Raw genomic sequence first — 17,873 nt, 5'->3', positions numbered from 1 at the left:
TACACTGAGAGAGCCACGAAACCGCAGTCAAATTCCATGTGCGTCCAAACTTACATGGGCAATAAACCTGATTCTGATATTTAAGAAATGTCTCAAGCCAGGAAGAGTTAGGGAGAGGTGTAGCAAGGCTGAGAAGGGGATAAGAGAGTGCTGAAAATTTTCAATAAATGACTCAATTATGGGCAATTTAGCTCACCATAGAGCTATATGAATATTTACAGTTTGGATGATGAGATTCCGCTTATGAGGCCTTCAAATGGAGGGCAGGGGGTCTTATCTGGATGAATGCTTTTCTGGTCCGTGAGCGACATCTCCTGGTTTGAGAGAAACACAGTTACGTTTCCCCAAGACCCGAAGAGCAATGAGGCGGAATTAGTCCTGGCTTCACTTTATAAAACATCGCAAAACTACCTCATAATAGTAGCAGAAACATACACATCTTGACGGAGCCTGGACTGGCAGGCAACACAGTTAAACAATAGGGGGAAAAGACTTGTGTTATAGGTTGCCTTGGTTTTGAAAACAGATAAACACTGTTTCAGCCGTGTCAGCTGGCTCTAATATGAATGCAAAAAAGAAAAAAAATGTTTATTCGGCACGATCCAGCTGTCAAGTAGCCTGCCCTGCAGACACCTTCTAAACCTCCCCGTTTCAACAGGAAGTAGGGTGGTAACTTGTGGTCCTGCTGCTTCCTGTCAAAATCATATGAAACGGTTAAATTAAACTTCCGTTTTAACGATCTCGCTCCCTTCAGAACAAAGGCGTAGAAGACTGGTAAAAAGACTGCCTAGAACGGCAAAGAAATATTTGTCCTTTTTTGGAACTATCTCTTGGAGCTAGAAGAGTGAATGAAAGTGGATGTCCGAAAGCAAATGTCTATTTTGTATGTATAGAATGGAGTAAGAGGTTTGTTTGTGTACAAGGTAGTCGGTGCATGGCTGGGTCCATCACCGTGGAGGCCCTTTGCTTTGCGAAATGTCAGTTAATACTGTGACATATTTTTCTGTATCATGTCATATTTAGGGGGCCATGGGAAACATAAAACGGCTTTAACTCGATTATTTTATTTAACAAATGCTATCATTATGTAACGATTGTTTAAAAAAAAGTCATCAAGACTATTATTATTAAGTTTAAAGCGGAAGTCTTCGAGTTGTTGCTGTATTTTTGACTTCGGTGTTCAATTTAGGGCACCGGTGCTGTCGTCATGGCTTGTCAGCCACCGTTGAAACTTTGTTTTATTCCAACTGTTCTGTTACTCCTATGTACGAATTCTGCCACCTGTAACAATGGCAGAAGGGTAAGTGTTATTATTATTATTTTTTAATCAAGTCAATATATTTCCTTTAGTTTGAACAGCACTTAACCAGTGACAAGGACTAGCCAAAATGCTAACAGCTATAGGTGTCAATGGCTGACGAGCTAGCTTGTCCCTCTGTTTTTAGGCCGGAGATTCTCTGGACACAGAATACAACGGATTTTCGGTGCTCCTTGAGCACTCCTTTGAAGTTGGTGAGCAACTTGCCTTTTACCGGTTATAATAATTTCATTACCGAGTTATTTTTAGCTAATTAAAGCTAACTTGATACATAGCCTAGCCAAGCTATGCGCCTTCCTAATTTAGTTCGTCTCAATTCAGGTCAGTTTTATTGTCATTTCTCAAAGTGAATGTACAATACAACGAACAATAGAATTGCATACTCTTGGGATAGTTGAAATGTTGCTCTTGTAATGAACAAATAAAACTGAAAGGAGGCATTATTTGCGACTATTGCTACTACTTTTAGCATTAATACTATCGTTAGTTGATGTATAACGTTATTTTCATAGTGCACGTAGAGCAGAAGTAAGGTCAGTGCGGGATAACGGTGCAGTAAGGTGGGGTAAAGATAGTCTTACAGTTCAAAAAGAGCTAGGGTTACAAGTAATGACACTGTTATAACATTATAATAAGTTATGTACATGGTCAGGCACATAACTTATTATAATGTTAAAAGCAGATGGGCAAAAACACTTAGCAAATTATTGGTTCCATTAACCATGCTGCCTGTTGTTTTAAGAAGCTAATTTTATTCATTCCAGTTAATTTTGCAATGATGTACTAAAATACCTCAAATATCCAGTCAATTATTGGCAATACTTTGCATCCCTAACTGTTCGTATTAACTCGAGTCGATTCATTGTCTACGTTTCAGCTATCTGTTCTGGTTTTGTATTTTATGTCATGTTCTATAACTCAGATGATGTGGCTAAGTTTCAAGTGCGTGGGGCGTTGGTGTTGAGAGCTGGACGGGAGCCTGCAGTATCACTGTCACAGAGCCAGCTATCAGAGGAGGACAGGACCAAGCTGAAGGTGAGATACGACCAGGTGAAGGGCTTCAGCTGACAGTGCTTTGTCAAAAAAAAAAAAAGCCTCATTTTTTTTGTCATAGCTGGTGCCAAATCATTGTCCTTTTACTTTTTATTTATCTAAAAATTCTTAATTGCTCTGAAAAAGACACAGTGATGTTGCAAAGTTTCTGTTTTCTATGATTTTGAAAGGGGTTGTGCTCATTTTTACCAACCATAAAACCAAGGCACACACAGTATTTACCATTAAACTATTTGTTATTATATCTCAGATGTTTTAGTCAGTACAGTTTAACAGTTAGGATTAAAAGCTGTATTAAGCAATATTTTTGATATTGACAATGAATCAAATGACTCACTGTAGTGTGAAAGAATTGCTAGTACTGCCAGTCACACTGAGAGTCAACATCACAGTCTACTATTTTACTTGTCCAAGGACAGACTCCCCCTTAACCTTCAGCTCATTGCATTATCCAACCCGACAATGGAACCCCCCATAAATCCATGTATAAGCCGCGCATAACTTTAAGGTTGAAATGCAATCTAGGTTGAAGCTCACAGATAGGAGAGGAAATAAGCCCAGAAAACATGAAAATGTTTATGAAGATAGCAAGTTATTAGATGAACATGTTAGCAAACAACAGCATTTTTACACATCCAGAAAAATAGAACAATGTCTGCTTCACTTTTAGTCCTTTGCAAGCATTATGCAGCTGAAAAAATGGATTGTGAGCATGTTTATTGTTTTGGCCACCTTGGCCAATGTAGAGGCTGGGAGGGAGGAGTGAGGAGCAGCTTTGCTGTGAGTGTTTTTGAATATCTTGTAGCACTACCATCTGACATCTAGCAGTTGGAGGTCACTTAATGCAGTTTTAAAATGTTAAACTTAATAAGAATGAGGTACCACTGTACTTTTCACACTGATTGGCAGAACTTTTTGTTGAGCTATACTGTGGCTCAAAGACACCATTAATGAACCCTGAACATAGAGATTAAACTGTTAATTAATGTCTGAGATGGATTGTCGTGGCAATTATTTAATTCCACTCTGACATTAAATGAACAGAAATCTCTTACAGTATTGTCACACTTTAATATGTTCATGAACATACGCACAAAGCATAGATAGTTAAGTGCGTGCCCTGATCTTAGTGCACACTCCCATTTATACCTTGCAGCCCAAACATGTTTATTATCACGGTCACAATGGTGTGTACCCAGAGTTTCTCCCACATCCTGGTCGGAAGAAATGGCTCGTTAGTCCATGGGCCAGACGATATTTCGGTACACTCAAGGTGGCAAAACTTACTTATAATTTTTGAAAGGATCCATGTCTGTAGATGATATTTTGGTATGATAACCATTCCTGAGTGGCAGCTGTATCACAGTTATCAGCTCATGAAGTTAACCACCCGCTAAACTAAATTGCATTTTAGACGCTGGTGCATATCCTGGTTTAGCCTCATGGTCAGGACATTTTTCAATGTTCTATAATATTGTCTTTGGTATCATTTTAAAGGGGACCTTCTTAGCTTTCATTCAAGCCCTGTTGTGGATATTTCTCACAAATATAGAGGTCACTTGAGCTCTTCAACCCGTCAATAACACACATCTTTCTGCAATTTTCGCCTAAACTATATACTTTATTTTAGCCCTGTGGCATCTAGGAATATCAGGGACACAAAACACAAAAACTGGAATACTCACAGGACTGTAAAGATTCAGAAAATGTATAATATACCCATACTATTTCATTGTGTGAGGTGATTGTGAGCCTTAAATGAGAACTAGACCAAAGCCAGTTACGTCACAAACTGGTCTCTATACATTTGTTTAAATACACAATCAAAATACATGATAAAAAGGAATACCATAGTGAGGTAATTAACTATTTTAATATTTTAAACAACATTGACATTTACATATACTTAGTCAATGATACATGTATTCCCATATCATTAGTGGGTATATGTAATGGTAATGGGTCGGGTAATGGGTATATGTGAATATGGTTACATTATCGTTATCAAGCTCTGGGTAACCAAGTCCAGAATCAACATCCTGTGCATCAATAGACTACTACCACAGTAATACCATCAGAATCATCACACTGTCATTCATCAAACTGCTCGTTTCTCTCATCATCTGACTCCCCAAGTTCAAAGTCCAGTTCTGGACCATCCTGCTGTTTTTGGTTACTGCAGGTCTGTAACCTGCACATGTCTGTGCATGGAAGTCCATTTGACAGGCACATGCAGCTTGGCATTTTGCATGAATGCACACACTTGCATGTTAGCATTTCCAAGACCACATCTGGTGCAGGTGGGGAGCGCATCCAGTAAATGGCCAGCTTGCCTTCATCGTCTGTCCATCCATACTCAGTAGGGCTTGGCACCACAGGGTTAGCCTGCAGACAGCACTTCCATATTGCTGCCTGATAGTTGGCTCGTTGAACATGCATAAAGAGACAGTCTCTACATGGTGGCAGCTGGCTGGACTCAACCTCTCCCCTTTTGGTGCAGAAGAGCTGGTAACGCAGTTTGTTCACCTCAGCAGTGCTGCTATTAGCAACATACATCCGACAGGTGAACTGCTCAATTTTCTGGAACAGCTCATCACTCACATTCCATGTCTGTCCCAGTTGACTAAAAGTCTCTTGGCAGGAAGTGTGCTTTCTCACTATCTTCAGGGCATTCAGCTTCCCTCGACCAGCGAATGCACTGACAGTGTCGCAGCCTGTGAAGGCATGTAAGCCAATTAGGCTGTCACAGATGCTGTCTCCAAGTGAACTTGCCAGTTTGGTGATGTCGACAAACCGTGTGCGGTTCTGAGTCCCACACTTCTGGTAGATGGGACAGGTGATGTCCTTCTGGAAGCCAAGACAAAGCACCATGACATCAGTGTCCTCAGCTGTGATGATAACTGACTTTGAGCCCGCATTTGCTGCATGCAATGCATGCAGGAGCAGACGGGTGTCAGCTTCTTCATGTGTGGAGTGCAGTTCTGCTGCTTCCTCACACCCATCTTCTGTCAACTTGTAGCAGGTTTCCTCACAGGTCATGTACAACACCTTGCCATGCAGCATAGCTCTGTATCGTGGGAGTTTCCACTCTTCCACCAGAAACTTGATGAGACTGGTCTTGTTGGAGGAACTGCACAGAAATTTTCTCCACTGCTGGACGTGGTGTCCCCCTGCAAGATTCTTGTACTGGAGAGTGATGTCTCCACCCCGGTTCAGTCGTTCAGCATCTTTGATCGAAGTCTCGTGATAGACATCAAAAACAACATCAATCCTCCCACTCTGTGCTCCCTCATGGAGGACCTGGGTCAAGGCTGACTCTGCCACCTGTGCAAAGGTTTTGTTGTTGCCATTCATTTTTTGGACCAGGCTCATCCCATCAATGATGGAAGTAGATGGGATTGGGATGTCTTCTGCAGGAGATACATTCTTTTCAAGCTCTCTGGCAAGTGCAGCCTTGTTTGTTTTTCGTAAGGACCCATCAGCATTTGCCAGTGCCCATGGTAGTGGGCCCAATGGGTAGGCAAGGACATCCTTCAGATTCACCTTCCTGCTTTCAGCCACCAGGATCATGTGACTGAAAAGGTTTCTATCTGCCTTCAGAACCACATCCTGTGCTTTCTTTCCATGAGCTTGTTTTGTGCTGACATTGGAGAATGTTTTCAGACTTTGCTTGGTCATCTTGTCGTGGAATTTCACAGGTGGTGGGTCTGCATCTAACCTTGTTTGCTGGAATGCTTGGTAGGCCTCTTCTCCTTTCTCAAGAGCTCTCAAGAGATCTATGGTCACATCAGGTGGAGCCATGTTGCCAGTGGAGAGGCTAACCAAATCAATCTCATCAGGGGACATAGGATTGAGCCAGTTATTCTCCATAAGGTCCATGAGAGACTGGACATCTGCTTCATCTCTCTTGATCCTTGGACTCTGTAGATCTGGATGAGACCATTTGCACCTGCCTTGACCTGTCAGGTCTCTCAGCTGTCTGAGGTACATGCTTCTATACTCACCTGTGAGATAATATTTGGTCACAGCTCCTGGCTTCAAGCTGAATCCCTTTGTCCCTCCAGCTGTTTGGGTGTCTTTGTTCACCGTTTCTTCTATAGCTTGGTCAACAGGGATTCGGCCAAAGGGATTGGTGGAGCCCAGTTGGACTGAGAAGCCTCTTTCCATGAATTCTGTGTACACATCTGGGTGTGTGATGGGCAGCTCAGACATCTGGGCGTAGTAGTAGGGGAGGTAGCGTGCATAATTCATCCTGTCATAAGCAAAGCACCATGGGATCATTGCTCGAATGCTAGCCAAGTGTAGCATCCAGTCTCCCTCTCTGGATGCTCGGATGAGCCCCAACAAGATTTCAACCATGTCCAAATAGGACATCCAGAAGTTCGAGAGGCTGCCGTTTCCACCTCTAAGGAACTCACGGTAGACTTCAAATAGATCCATGATGCGTGTACAAGAGCTGTTCTCGAGGACCTCCTTCAAAGCATGTTGTGAGACTTCTTTCCCAAGGCTGTCAATGGTCTTCAGTGTCTCATTCAGGTGAACCATGTCATTCCTGTGAGTTTCTCCCAACCAGGACAGGAAACCATTCAAAGTCAGTCGCATGAGAGCCTCATACAGGAGCTTGTGTAGTCGCACTGCCCTGTTGTACTTGCGGCCATCCATAACACCAGCAATTGAGCCTTCTGCAATCATGCCAGACTCAATGCAGAGGTCTTTGAGTCCAGCATCTTGGAAACGCTTTCCTATTATTGCCAGCAGTGTGCAGATGGTGTGGAATACCCCAAGCCTAACGATGATATCATGGAACTTGTCATGGTGTTTCCATGTGATCTCGACAGCCTTTGCATACAGGGCTTGGTCAAAGACGCAGACAATCTTCCTCAGGCCTAAGCACTGCATGACGCTCAGTGACTGGTTAAGCACCTCGTTGACAGTAGACATTTGTGTCGCTGGAGCATTGATGGTAGGCAGATAGCCTATATTGTCGGGGATGACCGTCATCTCTCCTCGAGTCAGGATGTTGAAGCCTGTCCAGCTGCTGACTGACTGTTCTTCTTCTTGTGACATGCGTGCTAGGACCCAAAGAAGGTTTTTCTCTCTGGCAAGCTTAGTATTGGCTGCAGTATCGGCATCTGACCTTTTGCTTTGTGGTGGCCCTACCCGTTGTCCAGCATTGTAAGTTGGTAACATTGGTGGGGGTCCATCAATGCTTCTCTTCTTTGTTTTGGGAACAGTGGGCATGGGTTGGACAGGAAGTGGGTTGACTGGCTTTGCTTGCACAGCAATCCCATTGACTCTGTGAGATGTTCCCTCACCACTGACAGTTTCTTCAAGATGGTCGATATTGTCCCAGGCTAAAGTTGTGAATATGCCAGGATGGATGTTAGCTGGAAGGGCAATGCCACTCCCTGATGATGAGAGTTTCTGGAGACACAGGGCAGTGTTGATCTCTTCCATCTGTGAATAGGACACACTGTGACCAAGTCGGTTGAGGATGTTTATCAACTCTACATTTCCTGTCAACGATTTGACACTGAATGGCAGAACAATGTGCTTGGAAGGCTTGGTATTTCCACATGTCACTGCATATACTATGTCATGGCCAAATGACTGCAGAAGGCACTGCACTCTCTGGGATGCATGATCAGGATCATTTGAGCCTGTGAGTAGAGAGTACAGGAAGATAATGAGCGACTCTGGAATGGTAGGACATTCTGCTTCTGGTTTGACTTCAGGCGGCCAGGTTTGAGGAACATCTTGACTTTTAATGTCTGCTCTCAATTTGATGGCTGCTTTGGCTATAACATCTTGTGCACTGACACTTTTCAGGGTCTGCAGCTCCCTTTTGAGAGACTGATTTTCTTTGGCAAGTTCCCTCATGGACAAGTTATCGGGATAGAGGAGGAATTTTCCTTTCTCATCAGGGAATATCTGCAAGGGTCCAGCAAACTCACTCTCCAGGTTTCGCCTTATGTGCTTCTTGGTTGATTCCTTGACTTGGGCAATGCCTTGGGAGTTCATTGAAGCTACCAGTCTAGAAGAGAGATCAGTCATTGTCATCACTTGAGGATTGCCAAAAAGCTCCATCCTGATGAAGAGGAACAGCTCATTGTATGCCTTATTCCCAGCAGCTTCATACTGGGCTGCAGCATCATCATCTTCATTGCTGGCAACCTCTCCTTTGGAAACCTCTTCTTTGGTGTAAAGTCTATAGCATGACCAGTGGTAGTGCCCTTCAGCTGCTACAAGGTCTCTACTCACAATGGCAAGGATTCTGCTGTCCCTTTTCTTTGTGGCTGCACTCCTGATCTTTGCATCAGCTCGCAGTTCTCGACACTGCACCAGTACTTCTCTCGTATTCTGTCTCTTGGAATATTTGCTGTTTTTCTGACAAAATATGCACTCTGCATCATAAGTCCTAGATGTACTTGGAGCATGTCGAGCTACTCTCTTAGATTGTTTCTCTTCAGCAGAGACACAACTTTTCTTTTCTTTTGCAAGGAGGCCATCAAGAATTTGCTTCATAGTGAAGATACTGCGACACTTTCTGTGGTAGTAGATTGCTGGAATCTGTCCCTCAGGAATGTCTTTTGCCAGTTTCAAAACTGGTGCATGATTTCGTATCTGAGCTGCCCTGAGCAGAGTTCTCCATGAGTCGACACTTTGTAGTGAAACCAGCTTATCTGTATCATCAGAACAGCGGATAATGCACTCCACCCGTGGGCGCTTTGGTATTAGGTAAAAACTTGCTTGTTCACCAGTGGCCATATTCAGTCAGTTTTCACCTGCCACATACAAACAAATACATGTAACTTAGGTGTATGAACACTACTAAAACAAAGTTTACTTTGCTTCACCAGCGTCATATTACCATTATTTATCTTACATAGCCACAAATAGATACATTACCTAGTTGCTATGCAACAGCTGTATTTTGTCCACATGAGGCCGCTAAAATCAACACAAGATGAAAGTTCCTCGTAGCCACTTTAACTAATCATATTAACATATACATTAAAAGAACATGCTAACATTATGGGAAATTAGCTTACAATCTTCTCCAGAGTGAGACAAGAAGATAGATACCAGTTTCCTCTATATGTGTTTAGTAGAAAGCTATCTGGCTGCACGTTAGCCTAGCTTAGCACAATGAATGGAAGTACACAGTACTGGTTATCCTTGGTTGTTGGCCAACTAAGAACTGTCCCAGAGTTTAAGCTAGGCTAATCAGTACCAGGGGTGTTGAAATGCTATATTTGTAAAAATCTGGGCAAATACACAATCGTGAGAGGCACAGAAACAGGTTTCCTGAAAGAAAAATGAAATAGCTGCTCATTTGGAAAGGTTATCATGTATTATTTTAATTCTGTTAGTGTACCAAATAAAATGGCACCAGTGAAGTTGTGTCACCTTGGGTGATATCGATATCTGGTCTGACCCATGGACTAACTGGCTTTGGTCTAGTTAGTTTCTTAGTAATAATGCCCTTCTAATTTAAGGTTCACAATCACCTCACACAATGAAATAGTATGGGTATATTATACATTTCCTGAATCTTTACAGTCCTGTGAGTATTCCAGTTTTTGTGTTTTGTGTCCCTGATATTCCTAGATGCCACAGGGCTAAAAGAAAGTATATAGTTTAGGCGAACATTGCAGAAAGATGTGTGTTATTGACGGGTTGAAGAGCTCAAGTGACCTCTATATTTGTGAGAAATATCCACAACAGGGCTTGAATGAAAGCTAAGAAGGTCCCCTTTTAAATGATACCAAAGACAATATTATAGAACATTGAAAAATGTCCTGACCATGAGGCTAAACCAGGATATGCACCAGCGTCTAAAATGCAATTTACTTTAGGGGGTGGTTAACTTCATGAGCTGATAACTGTGATACAGCTGCCACTCAGGAATGGTTATCATACCAAAATATCATCTACAGACATGGATCCTTTCAAAAATTATAAGTAAGTTTTGCCACCTTGAGTGTACCGAAATAGGAAATTTTGGGCTCTGGCCCATGGACTACATCTTTATTGCTGGACTGTCATCCTAATGGATAACAAAACTTGCTCAAAGGGTTCATAGGTCAGGTCTCCCATCGTCCTTATCTTCCAGCTTGTAATTCTACAGGATCATTCCTTCAGACCTTGTAACACTCGAATGAGTTTCCCATACATTCCTCTGCTAGCAGCTAACCGTTAACCGTTAACGATAGGCCTTTATTAGGTCACACGGAGAAGACACTTTATAGCACTACCTTCAGTTTGCTACAAATGAGCTTTAAGCGTCGATCCAAGTAATGTAAACATAGTATAGCTCATACATGGTCCAAGATTAAAAGTAAGCACACATCATATATTATTATACGACAGGGATCTATGAAGAATCAATTAACAATCACAGTCATTGGCTGAAATATTACACCAGAAAGCTAATAATAACACATAAACGCTGCTGCTTCCCCATGCTCTGCTCACAACTGTATTAGTTCTTCATCTAGCATAAGTATGCCTTTGACAAGAAAGGGAAAATTACTTCTACAGGTTTGACTAATAGGTATTAACTGTTAAGTCAGGGACAAGAAGCAGAAAAGGGCATGTGCAAGCAATACTAATCCACCATGAACTTTCCTTTTGTTTTTAACCTTTTTTGCTTTGAACTTTGAATCTGTGTCCCCCTAGGAGGTGGCTGCAGTAGATGGTCTGTACAGGATAAGAGCTCCTCGTGTGGTCCTGCAGGCTGACAGGCAGACAGAGCGACAGGTGGAAGGCTACCTCACAGCTTTTGTCAGAGCAGTATGTATCGTTATCTCAGTGAGAATTAGTTTACTTCACTGATCGCTTCAGTATTGAGGAATTTACAATATTACTGCGCGTTCTCACTGGGCTTCAGCACAGTCCAATGGGGCAGCTTTTAAAAATTCTTGTCCTGTTTAAAAAACTTGTTGCCCTTTTGTCCCTCAGTGCGCCATGGTGGAGTCCCATCTCAGTGACGTCATCACCCTCCACACTGATGTCTCAGGCTATCTCATTGGTATCTCTATAGTGACGCTACCTGGTGCATGCAGGGGCACTGAAGTTGAGGATGAAGTGGATCTTGAGGCATTTAATACCACTCTGAGCATCATGGCTCCTGTCAACGCACCTGGGTGAGTTATGGACAACGTGTTTTAATTAACAGCATAGAAAGAATCTTGTCCATTTCTCGCCATTAACTGGATATCTGTCACCCACCTTTCATCTGATCAAAGAAAGTTGAATCAGATCATCTGGATACAACATTTATTGACAGATAATGTTTCATCACTCAACTAAGTGACATCTTCAGTCTAAACTGACTGCAGGTATCCCCACCCTTATAAACAATACCATTGCATAACAACTGAAAACAACAACCAGATTCATATGCAAATATGGGTGTGACTATTAACTAGAGTTTCAATGGCCATGTGTACTATTTACAGAGGATTTGGGAATGTTTGTAATCACAGCATTGTAAGATGGTGAAAGATGTACTCTTACCCCCCCCCCCCCCCCTCGGTTCAGGGATGGTTGTTCCCTCCACATAGATGGCCTCTTTGACTCCCCATTCAAACCGGTGTTCCTCCCTATCAAGGATGTGCACATCCTGATCGTTGAAAGAGTGGCCACTGGCCTGTAGAGGGTGTAGACTGGAGTCCTCACCTGACGTGTTATCTCTCCTGTGTTGTGCCATTCTTTTGACCAGCGTTTGTTTAGTTTCCCCAATGTACAAATCACAGCAATCCTCCTGGCACTACAGTGTACACTATATTGCTCTGTTTGTGCCAGGGGACCCGATCCTTGGGATGGACCAACTTCTGGTGCAGCATGTTTTGGGGTTTGAAAGCAAATGAGATGTGGTGTTTGGAAAATGCGCATCTCAGCTTTTCTGACACTCCCACCACATACGGAATCACCTCTGGTTTATGCTTAGACAGCTGTTGTTCTTCTCCTTTCTTCGATTGGCTGCTGCACTGTTTGGGCATCTTCCTGGCTTTGACAAACGCCCAGTTAGGATAACCACACTTAACCAGGACCTGTTTAATGAGGGATTTCTCCCCCTCCCTGGCCGCTGTGTCGGTGGGGACGTTGTCAGCTCGGTGGTACAGCGTCCTGGTGACTCCTAGTTTGTGCTCCAATGAATGATGAGAGTCAAACCTTATGTACTGATCAGTATGTGTTGGTTTACAGTAACCATCAACAATCAAATCTCCCCCATCACCAATTGCAATTTCACAGTCTAAGAAGGCTGACGTGTGTTTTTTCATATCCTTCCTGGTGAACTTGATGTGATTGTCCACGGAGTTAATGTGGTCGGTGAGATGTGGTACATCCTGAGATTTAATTTTAACCCAGGTGTCATCCACAAATCTGAACCAATGGCTAGGTGATGTCCCTGGATAGGACATCAATCTTACAATGCTGTGATTGCAAACATTCCAAATCCTCTGAACAGTACACATGGCCAGTGAAACTCTATTTAATAGTCACACCCATATTTGCATATGAAACTGGTCGTTGGTTTCAATCGTTATGCAACTGTATTGTTTATAAGGGGTGGGGATAGCTGCAGTCCGTTTAGACTGAAGATGTCGCTTAATTGAGTGATGAAACGTATGTCGATAAACATTGTATCCAGATGAAGTGATTCAACATTCTTTGATTTTCTTACCTGGATTATTGAGCATATGTACATCAAGACACTTTCATCTGATGTTTGGCTGCTGGTCTCTTTCCGTGGGTTTCATCAAAGATGTCCAGTCAAGCTGGCTGAGTGCTTCTTATACATAGTGTTTGCCAAGATTTAGCAGCACTAGCACTTTTTCTATAGGCAGATCAAAAAACTCGATCTGTTGTTATTGTAGTTGTTGTAAAGGCGCCAAGGCCCTGAGGTTGGCATTTCTGATTTTTTTGGCTGCTTGTTAAGTAATGAAGATTGCTCTGCTATTGCACCCATAATAAGTTGATCTAGATGTGAGCCACAGCTGAATGGCTTGAATGTTAAAGTTGAATGTCTTCTTTCTGCTAGACCTGAGACCGCTCTGTTCATTGAACGAATGGAACAGGAAATGGAGAAGAAAGGGAAAAACCCTCAAGAGCAGAAATCCTTCTTTGCCAAATATGTAAGTTCTAGTACTTAATAGACCATTAGTCTGTGCATAATAATAATCATTAGAATGAAAATAATGACATAAATATTACCCCTGCATCAAATACTAACAAAAAGCTTCAAAGACACTTAAGTGCTGTGCTTTTTGAATGAGCTCTGATGATTGATAATGCAGAAAATGGATGAAGGGAAATTCCAGTGTTTTGAGCCTTGTTCATCTTCCAGTAATTTGGTTTTCCAAGTCAGACCATCGAAGACTTTTATCATCTTGTATGCATGTGTTTGTGCATGTTTTGTTTCGAGTTGTTTTGTTTTTTTTACCCTTTAAACTTGGCAGGTCAATTGAGAATAAAATCTGATTCATGACGGTGGCCTGGTTAGAGTGGAAAGGCCACTTAAAGGTGATAGTTGAAAGGGTTTTTGGGTAGAAAAGCGAAAAGAAGGCAGACACGTGAAAGAGTTTAAGACAGGAGACATTTATTTGAAGAAACATTAACAGATACAGCAGGAAGTCAATTTTAGAAACAGCAGCATTGTATTGATGTGGTAGCAATATCAGAGGTATGGAAAGTAGAGGTCAGAAACCTAATGGGATGAGAAAGCACTAATACCAGAAAACGCCTCTGTGTATGGTGAAATTAAAATGTATTGAGATGAAGAGTACAGTGGCTCACCATTTGCTTTTGCCCATATCGGTGGCACAGTGATTAGCACTGTTGCCTCACAGCAAGAAGGTCGTGGATTCGAACCCCGAGATGGTCCAACCTTGGGGGTCATCCCAGGTCCTCCTCTGTGTGGAGTTTGCATGTTCTCCCCATGTTTGCGGCGGGTTTTCTCCAGGTGCTCTGGTTTCCCCCACTATCAAAAAGACATTCATGTTAGGGTTAATACTCCTGTGTGCCCCTGAGCAGTGCAATGGCAAGATGACCTGGAGTTGGTCCCCGGTCGCTGCACGGCGGCTGCCCACTGCTCCTAGCTACACAACTAGGATGGGTTAAATGCAGAGCATAATTTCCCTACGGGGATCATAAACGACCAAGGCCATCATTTTGACGGGTTTCGATTTTCAAAGTTTAATAACTTGGCAGAAAAAAAAAGATACAGACCTTCCGCTCCATGAATGCCCCTAAAATTTCATATATTTGCATTAAAATTAGTTTTAGATCAGTTGCAAAAAAAAAGTTATGATTTGATCTACCTAAAACGACCATGAGCCGTCAAAAAGACGGCTCGTATTTGCATGTGATGTGCACGTAATGTCACTATTTATGATGTGTGTTGGTCGCGTCATTTCTTTCGCGAAGTTCATTGCTCTGTCCGAGAAACACACTAGTGTTCTCCAGTGCAGCGTAATAGTCTAAACTTGATTTTTGATTATTGCCAACATGTCTGGTTACAGACGCCCCATGACTACCACCGAGGCATTGCAGTATTTACAGGCGTTGGACAGCGGCGATTTTAAATTGTTTGAAAAATAGTATTAAAGTTGTTAAAATGTTAATTTCAGTATCAGCCATTTCTTAACAGACATACTAACATATTTAGTGCATTAATATCTCAATTGGGTATTTATCTTGACCAACCATGGGCCGTCAAAATTACCTTGTAGTTTTTAAGTTCTCGTCGTTGTTTGGGACTGTTTCAGTGGTTATTTTCAGTTTTTTTTTTTTTTTTTACATTTTACGTTTTATAGGCCTTGTTACGTTGGTTAGATTAGCAATGTGTGTTTTCTCTTTTGTTTGTCAGGTAATATTTTCACTTTTTCAATTTTGCTATTCAAGTTCGACCATGTCTCTCTGAAGTTTAAATTGTTTAAAAATAGTATTATAGTTGTTAAAATGTTAATTTTGGTGTCAGTCGTTTCCTAACAGACATACTAACATATGAAATGCATTAATATCTAATTGGGTATTTATCTTGACAGAATATAGAGTTTAAAAACCAGCCGTCATTTTGACGGCCCATGGTTGTTTTAGGTAGGAGTGAAATCCCAGTTGTTCTAGTATTAAAGTATATCCAAATCAAATATCCCCCTGCCAACATGTGATGTTTGACAGAGTTCACTCGTCTTTTAAATCAGAACGACAGTCATTCAGTGGAAAATGCTATGAATGCCATGTTTTGTTTGTTGTAAATAAGATCAAATAAAGGCATAATGTTGAAATAAGGCCCCCCAAAAATAGAAAACACTTGTCTACTTCAGACATACATTTTTTGAAATATTTGTAACGTCTTTGGGATCTACCTACTGGGTTCACTCTTCCAGTTGTTTCACTCACTTTCCTACTAAAGTGCTTGTGACTATTTGAAGTTGAACTGTTAGGAATAGGGACCATGCTTCCCAGGTCTGTGCTGGTTGTTGTACTGATGGTATGTACTAGTTATTTTAGATTATTCAAGAGTTCGATTTTCACTGTGGTGAGTTTGTATCAACCAAGTTAAGAAATAACTACGAATACAATCTTTTAAACAACTGTATATAGTAAGAATTGCCACATTAATTTTGAATGGGGGGGAAAAAAAACCTCCTTTCTTAACTGCAGCCATCCCCTCTCATTTTAAACACTCAGCAGCTTCAGCAAAGGCCTGTCTCGAGTTTGCCTGTTGAGCATCTGGTCTCATACTGTATCGTAGCACTTGGCTTGCCAGAACTCTTTGATAATCTCAGGCTCTGTTCTGCACAGTGTTGTATAATGTTGTGTTCAGTGACATGTATTGACTGTGTGCTGTGCTGCCTCTAGTGATATGTGTTGACTTGGTGCTGTGCTATGTTCCAGTGGTATTTGATTCTGGGAGGTGCAATCTTCCTCATGGCCACCAGTTCGGCACAGCCCCCAGCAGGGGGAGACAGAGAGCAGAGCTGATTCCCACTCAAGTACTGTTCTCACTTTCGGCTTGTTCAGTTAAATCACTCTGGCCTGTCTTTCTCTTATCCTCCTCCAGCAAGATGTGTGTTTCACTTTTAAGAAACACGACTAACTAAGATACACAAATTCACCCTAAGTTTTTCTTTTCTTCCCTGTCTTCTCCGTCTTCCCCAATGGTTTTTACCCAAGGTCAATGCCAAAGACATTTTTAGACAGGTAGCCACTATTTAGTCAGGCAACAACATAGAATTTTCCTGTTTTGAGGTTTTTGATGAACTCTATTAAACATTTCAACCAAATGACTCCTCACTGGAAGAAATACTCTAACTACATTTGTTAAAAAAACAAACTATCCTGAATTGTTTTTGACTGAGATTATACAAAAATACTCAAAGCAGTTTTTGGCATTTGACTGTGGGATGTGTTCAGCCTCACATTTCAACAGTTTCTCACCAGCCTTCACTCCATTTTACAAATCCTTCCTCAGAAAATGAGTTGGATCTAATGTGGGATGAATGAATAAATCCGGAATTGTTGGAAAGAGGGCTGTTAATTAGATACGTCCAAAAATCAACCAGTCAGGAAACTAAGACATTGCATTATTGCCTCTGTAATAATCCTCACCCTCTTCTCTCCCCTCTCCTTACTTTTCTCGTCTCCAGTGGATGTACATTGTGCCTCTCGTTCTGTTTCTGATGATGTCTGGGGCTCAGGATCAGTCTGGTGGAGGAGCTGGTGGTGGAGCAGCTAATGGAGCAGGCCGATGATCACCTCGACAATAGATGTGTGTGTGTGTGTGTGTGTGTGAGAGAGAGAGAGAGAGCAGTTGTTTATGTAGAACATGAAACTACTTGAACCGTTCCTAATTGCTGTACATAGTACAATATGAAAAATAGAAAAGAACCCTTTGTACAGTGTAGACTGATAATCTACACTAGAAAAATCTTAAGTGATGGGCTGCATTTTAATATTAATGCGAAAATAGTAAAAGTATTTATTAAAACCAGAAATGCTGTTACTCAGTTTATTGTATTTGTGATTATGGGTACCTTATGAAAAATTAATTCAAGAGATCAAAGTTGTAATCCCGGGCGGGCCTTACAGGCACATTATTTGGACCAGTGGTTTTCAGTCAGGTCCACAGGTACCACTAGTACAGCTGGTTTTCTATTCTTGATTTTTTTCTTTTCCCCTTATCCCACCCGATTAACCCAATGGCATGTGGCCGGAACTCTTGTCGAATAACTCCCCTGGCTCACGTTTCCACAGGAAGGAGATAGTCGTAACACCAGCTTCCTTCAAACTCGTGTCGGCTGCTCGCGCCTTTTTACACGCTGAAGCCTCGCATGGATTGCATTACCCTCAGGCCGCGAAGGAGACGTAGGGAATGCTTTCGGTTGCTTGGCTGCAAGCGCCCGGGTGGGCCAGACGAGTCCCCGAACACTACACCGATCTACACCCACTATGCCTCGGGTAAGGGTGGCCTAATGAATGCCTTACCCCG

At 42.0% G+C, this 17,873-nt stretch overlaps 1 protein-coding gene across 2 annotated transcripts; it reads left to right on the top strand.

Moving 5' to 3' along the window:
* Positions 1–1,180: 1,180 nt before the first annotated feature.
* On the top strand, positions 1,181–17,385 carry emc10 (ER membrane protein complex subunit 10). Of its 2 annotated transcripts, XM_056288144.1 has the most exons (8): positions 1,181–1,300; positions 1,446–1,512; positions 2,241–2,353; positions 11,054–11,167; positions 11,336–11,520; positions 13,422–13,515; positions 16,280–16,377; positions 17,032–17,385. In XM_056288144.1, exons 1-7 carry the CDS (start codon positions 1,208–1,210, stop codon positions 16,364–16,366), a joined length of 753 nt encoding a protein of 250 aa, XP_056144119.1. In that variant the 5' UTR covers positions 1,181–1,207; the 3' UTR covers positions 16,367–16,377; positions 17,032–17,385. The 2 variants fall into 2 exon arrangements, with proteins under 2 accessions (XP_056144119.1, XP_056144118.1); XM_056288143.1 differs by lacking the exon at positions 16,280–16,377.
* Positions 17,386–17,873: the final 488 nt, after the last annotated feature.

This window comes from Lampris incognitus, chromosome 10 (assembly GCF_029633865.1).
Source record: "Lampris incognitus isolate fLamInc1 chromosome 10, fLamInc1.hap2, whole genome shotgun sequence".
Classification (NCBI taxonomy): Eukaryota; Metazoa; Chordata; class Actinopteri; order Lampriformes; family Lampridae; genus Lampris; species Lampris incognitus.
The sequence above is the reverse complement of the archived record's forward strand: the minus strand, read 5'-3'. Positions and strand labels throughout refer to the sequence as shown.

Bases quoted from the DNA above. Each gene is read 5' to 3' on its own strand.
- emc10 (XM_056288143.1), top strand. From the start codon at position 1,208: ATGGCTTGTCAGCCACCGTTGAAACTTTGTTTTATTCCAACTGTTCTG. The intron at 11,521-13,421 runs GTGAGTTATGGA...TCTTTCTGCTAG, and splicing joins GCTCCTGTCAACGCACCTGG to ACCTGAGACCGCTCTGTTCA. The intron at 13,516-17,031 runs GTAAGTTCTAGT...TCTCGTCTCCAG, and splicing joins AATCCTTCTTTGCCAAATAT to TGGATGTACATTGTGCCTCT.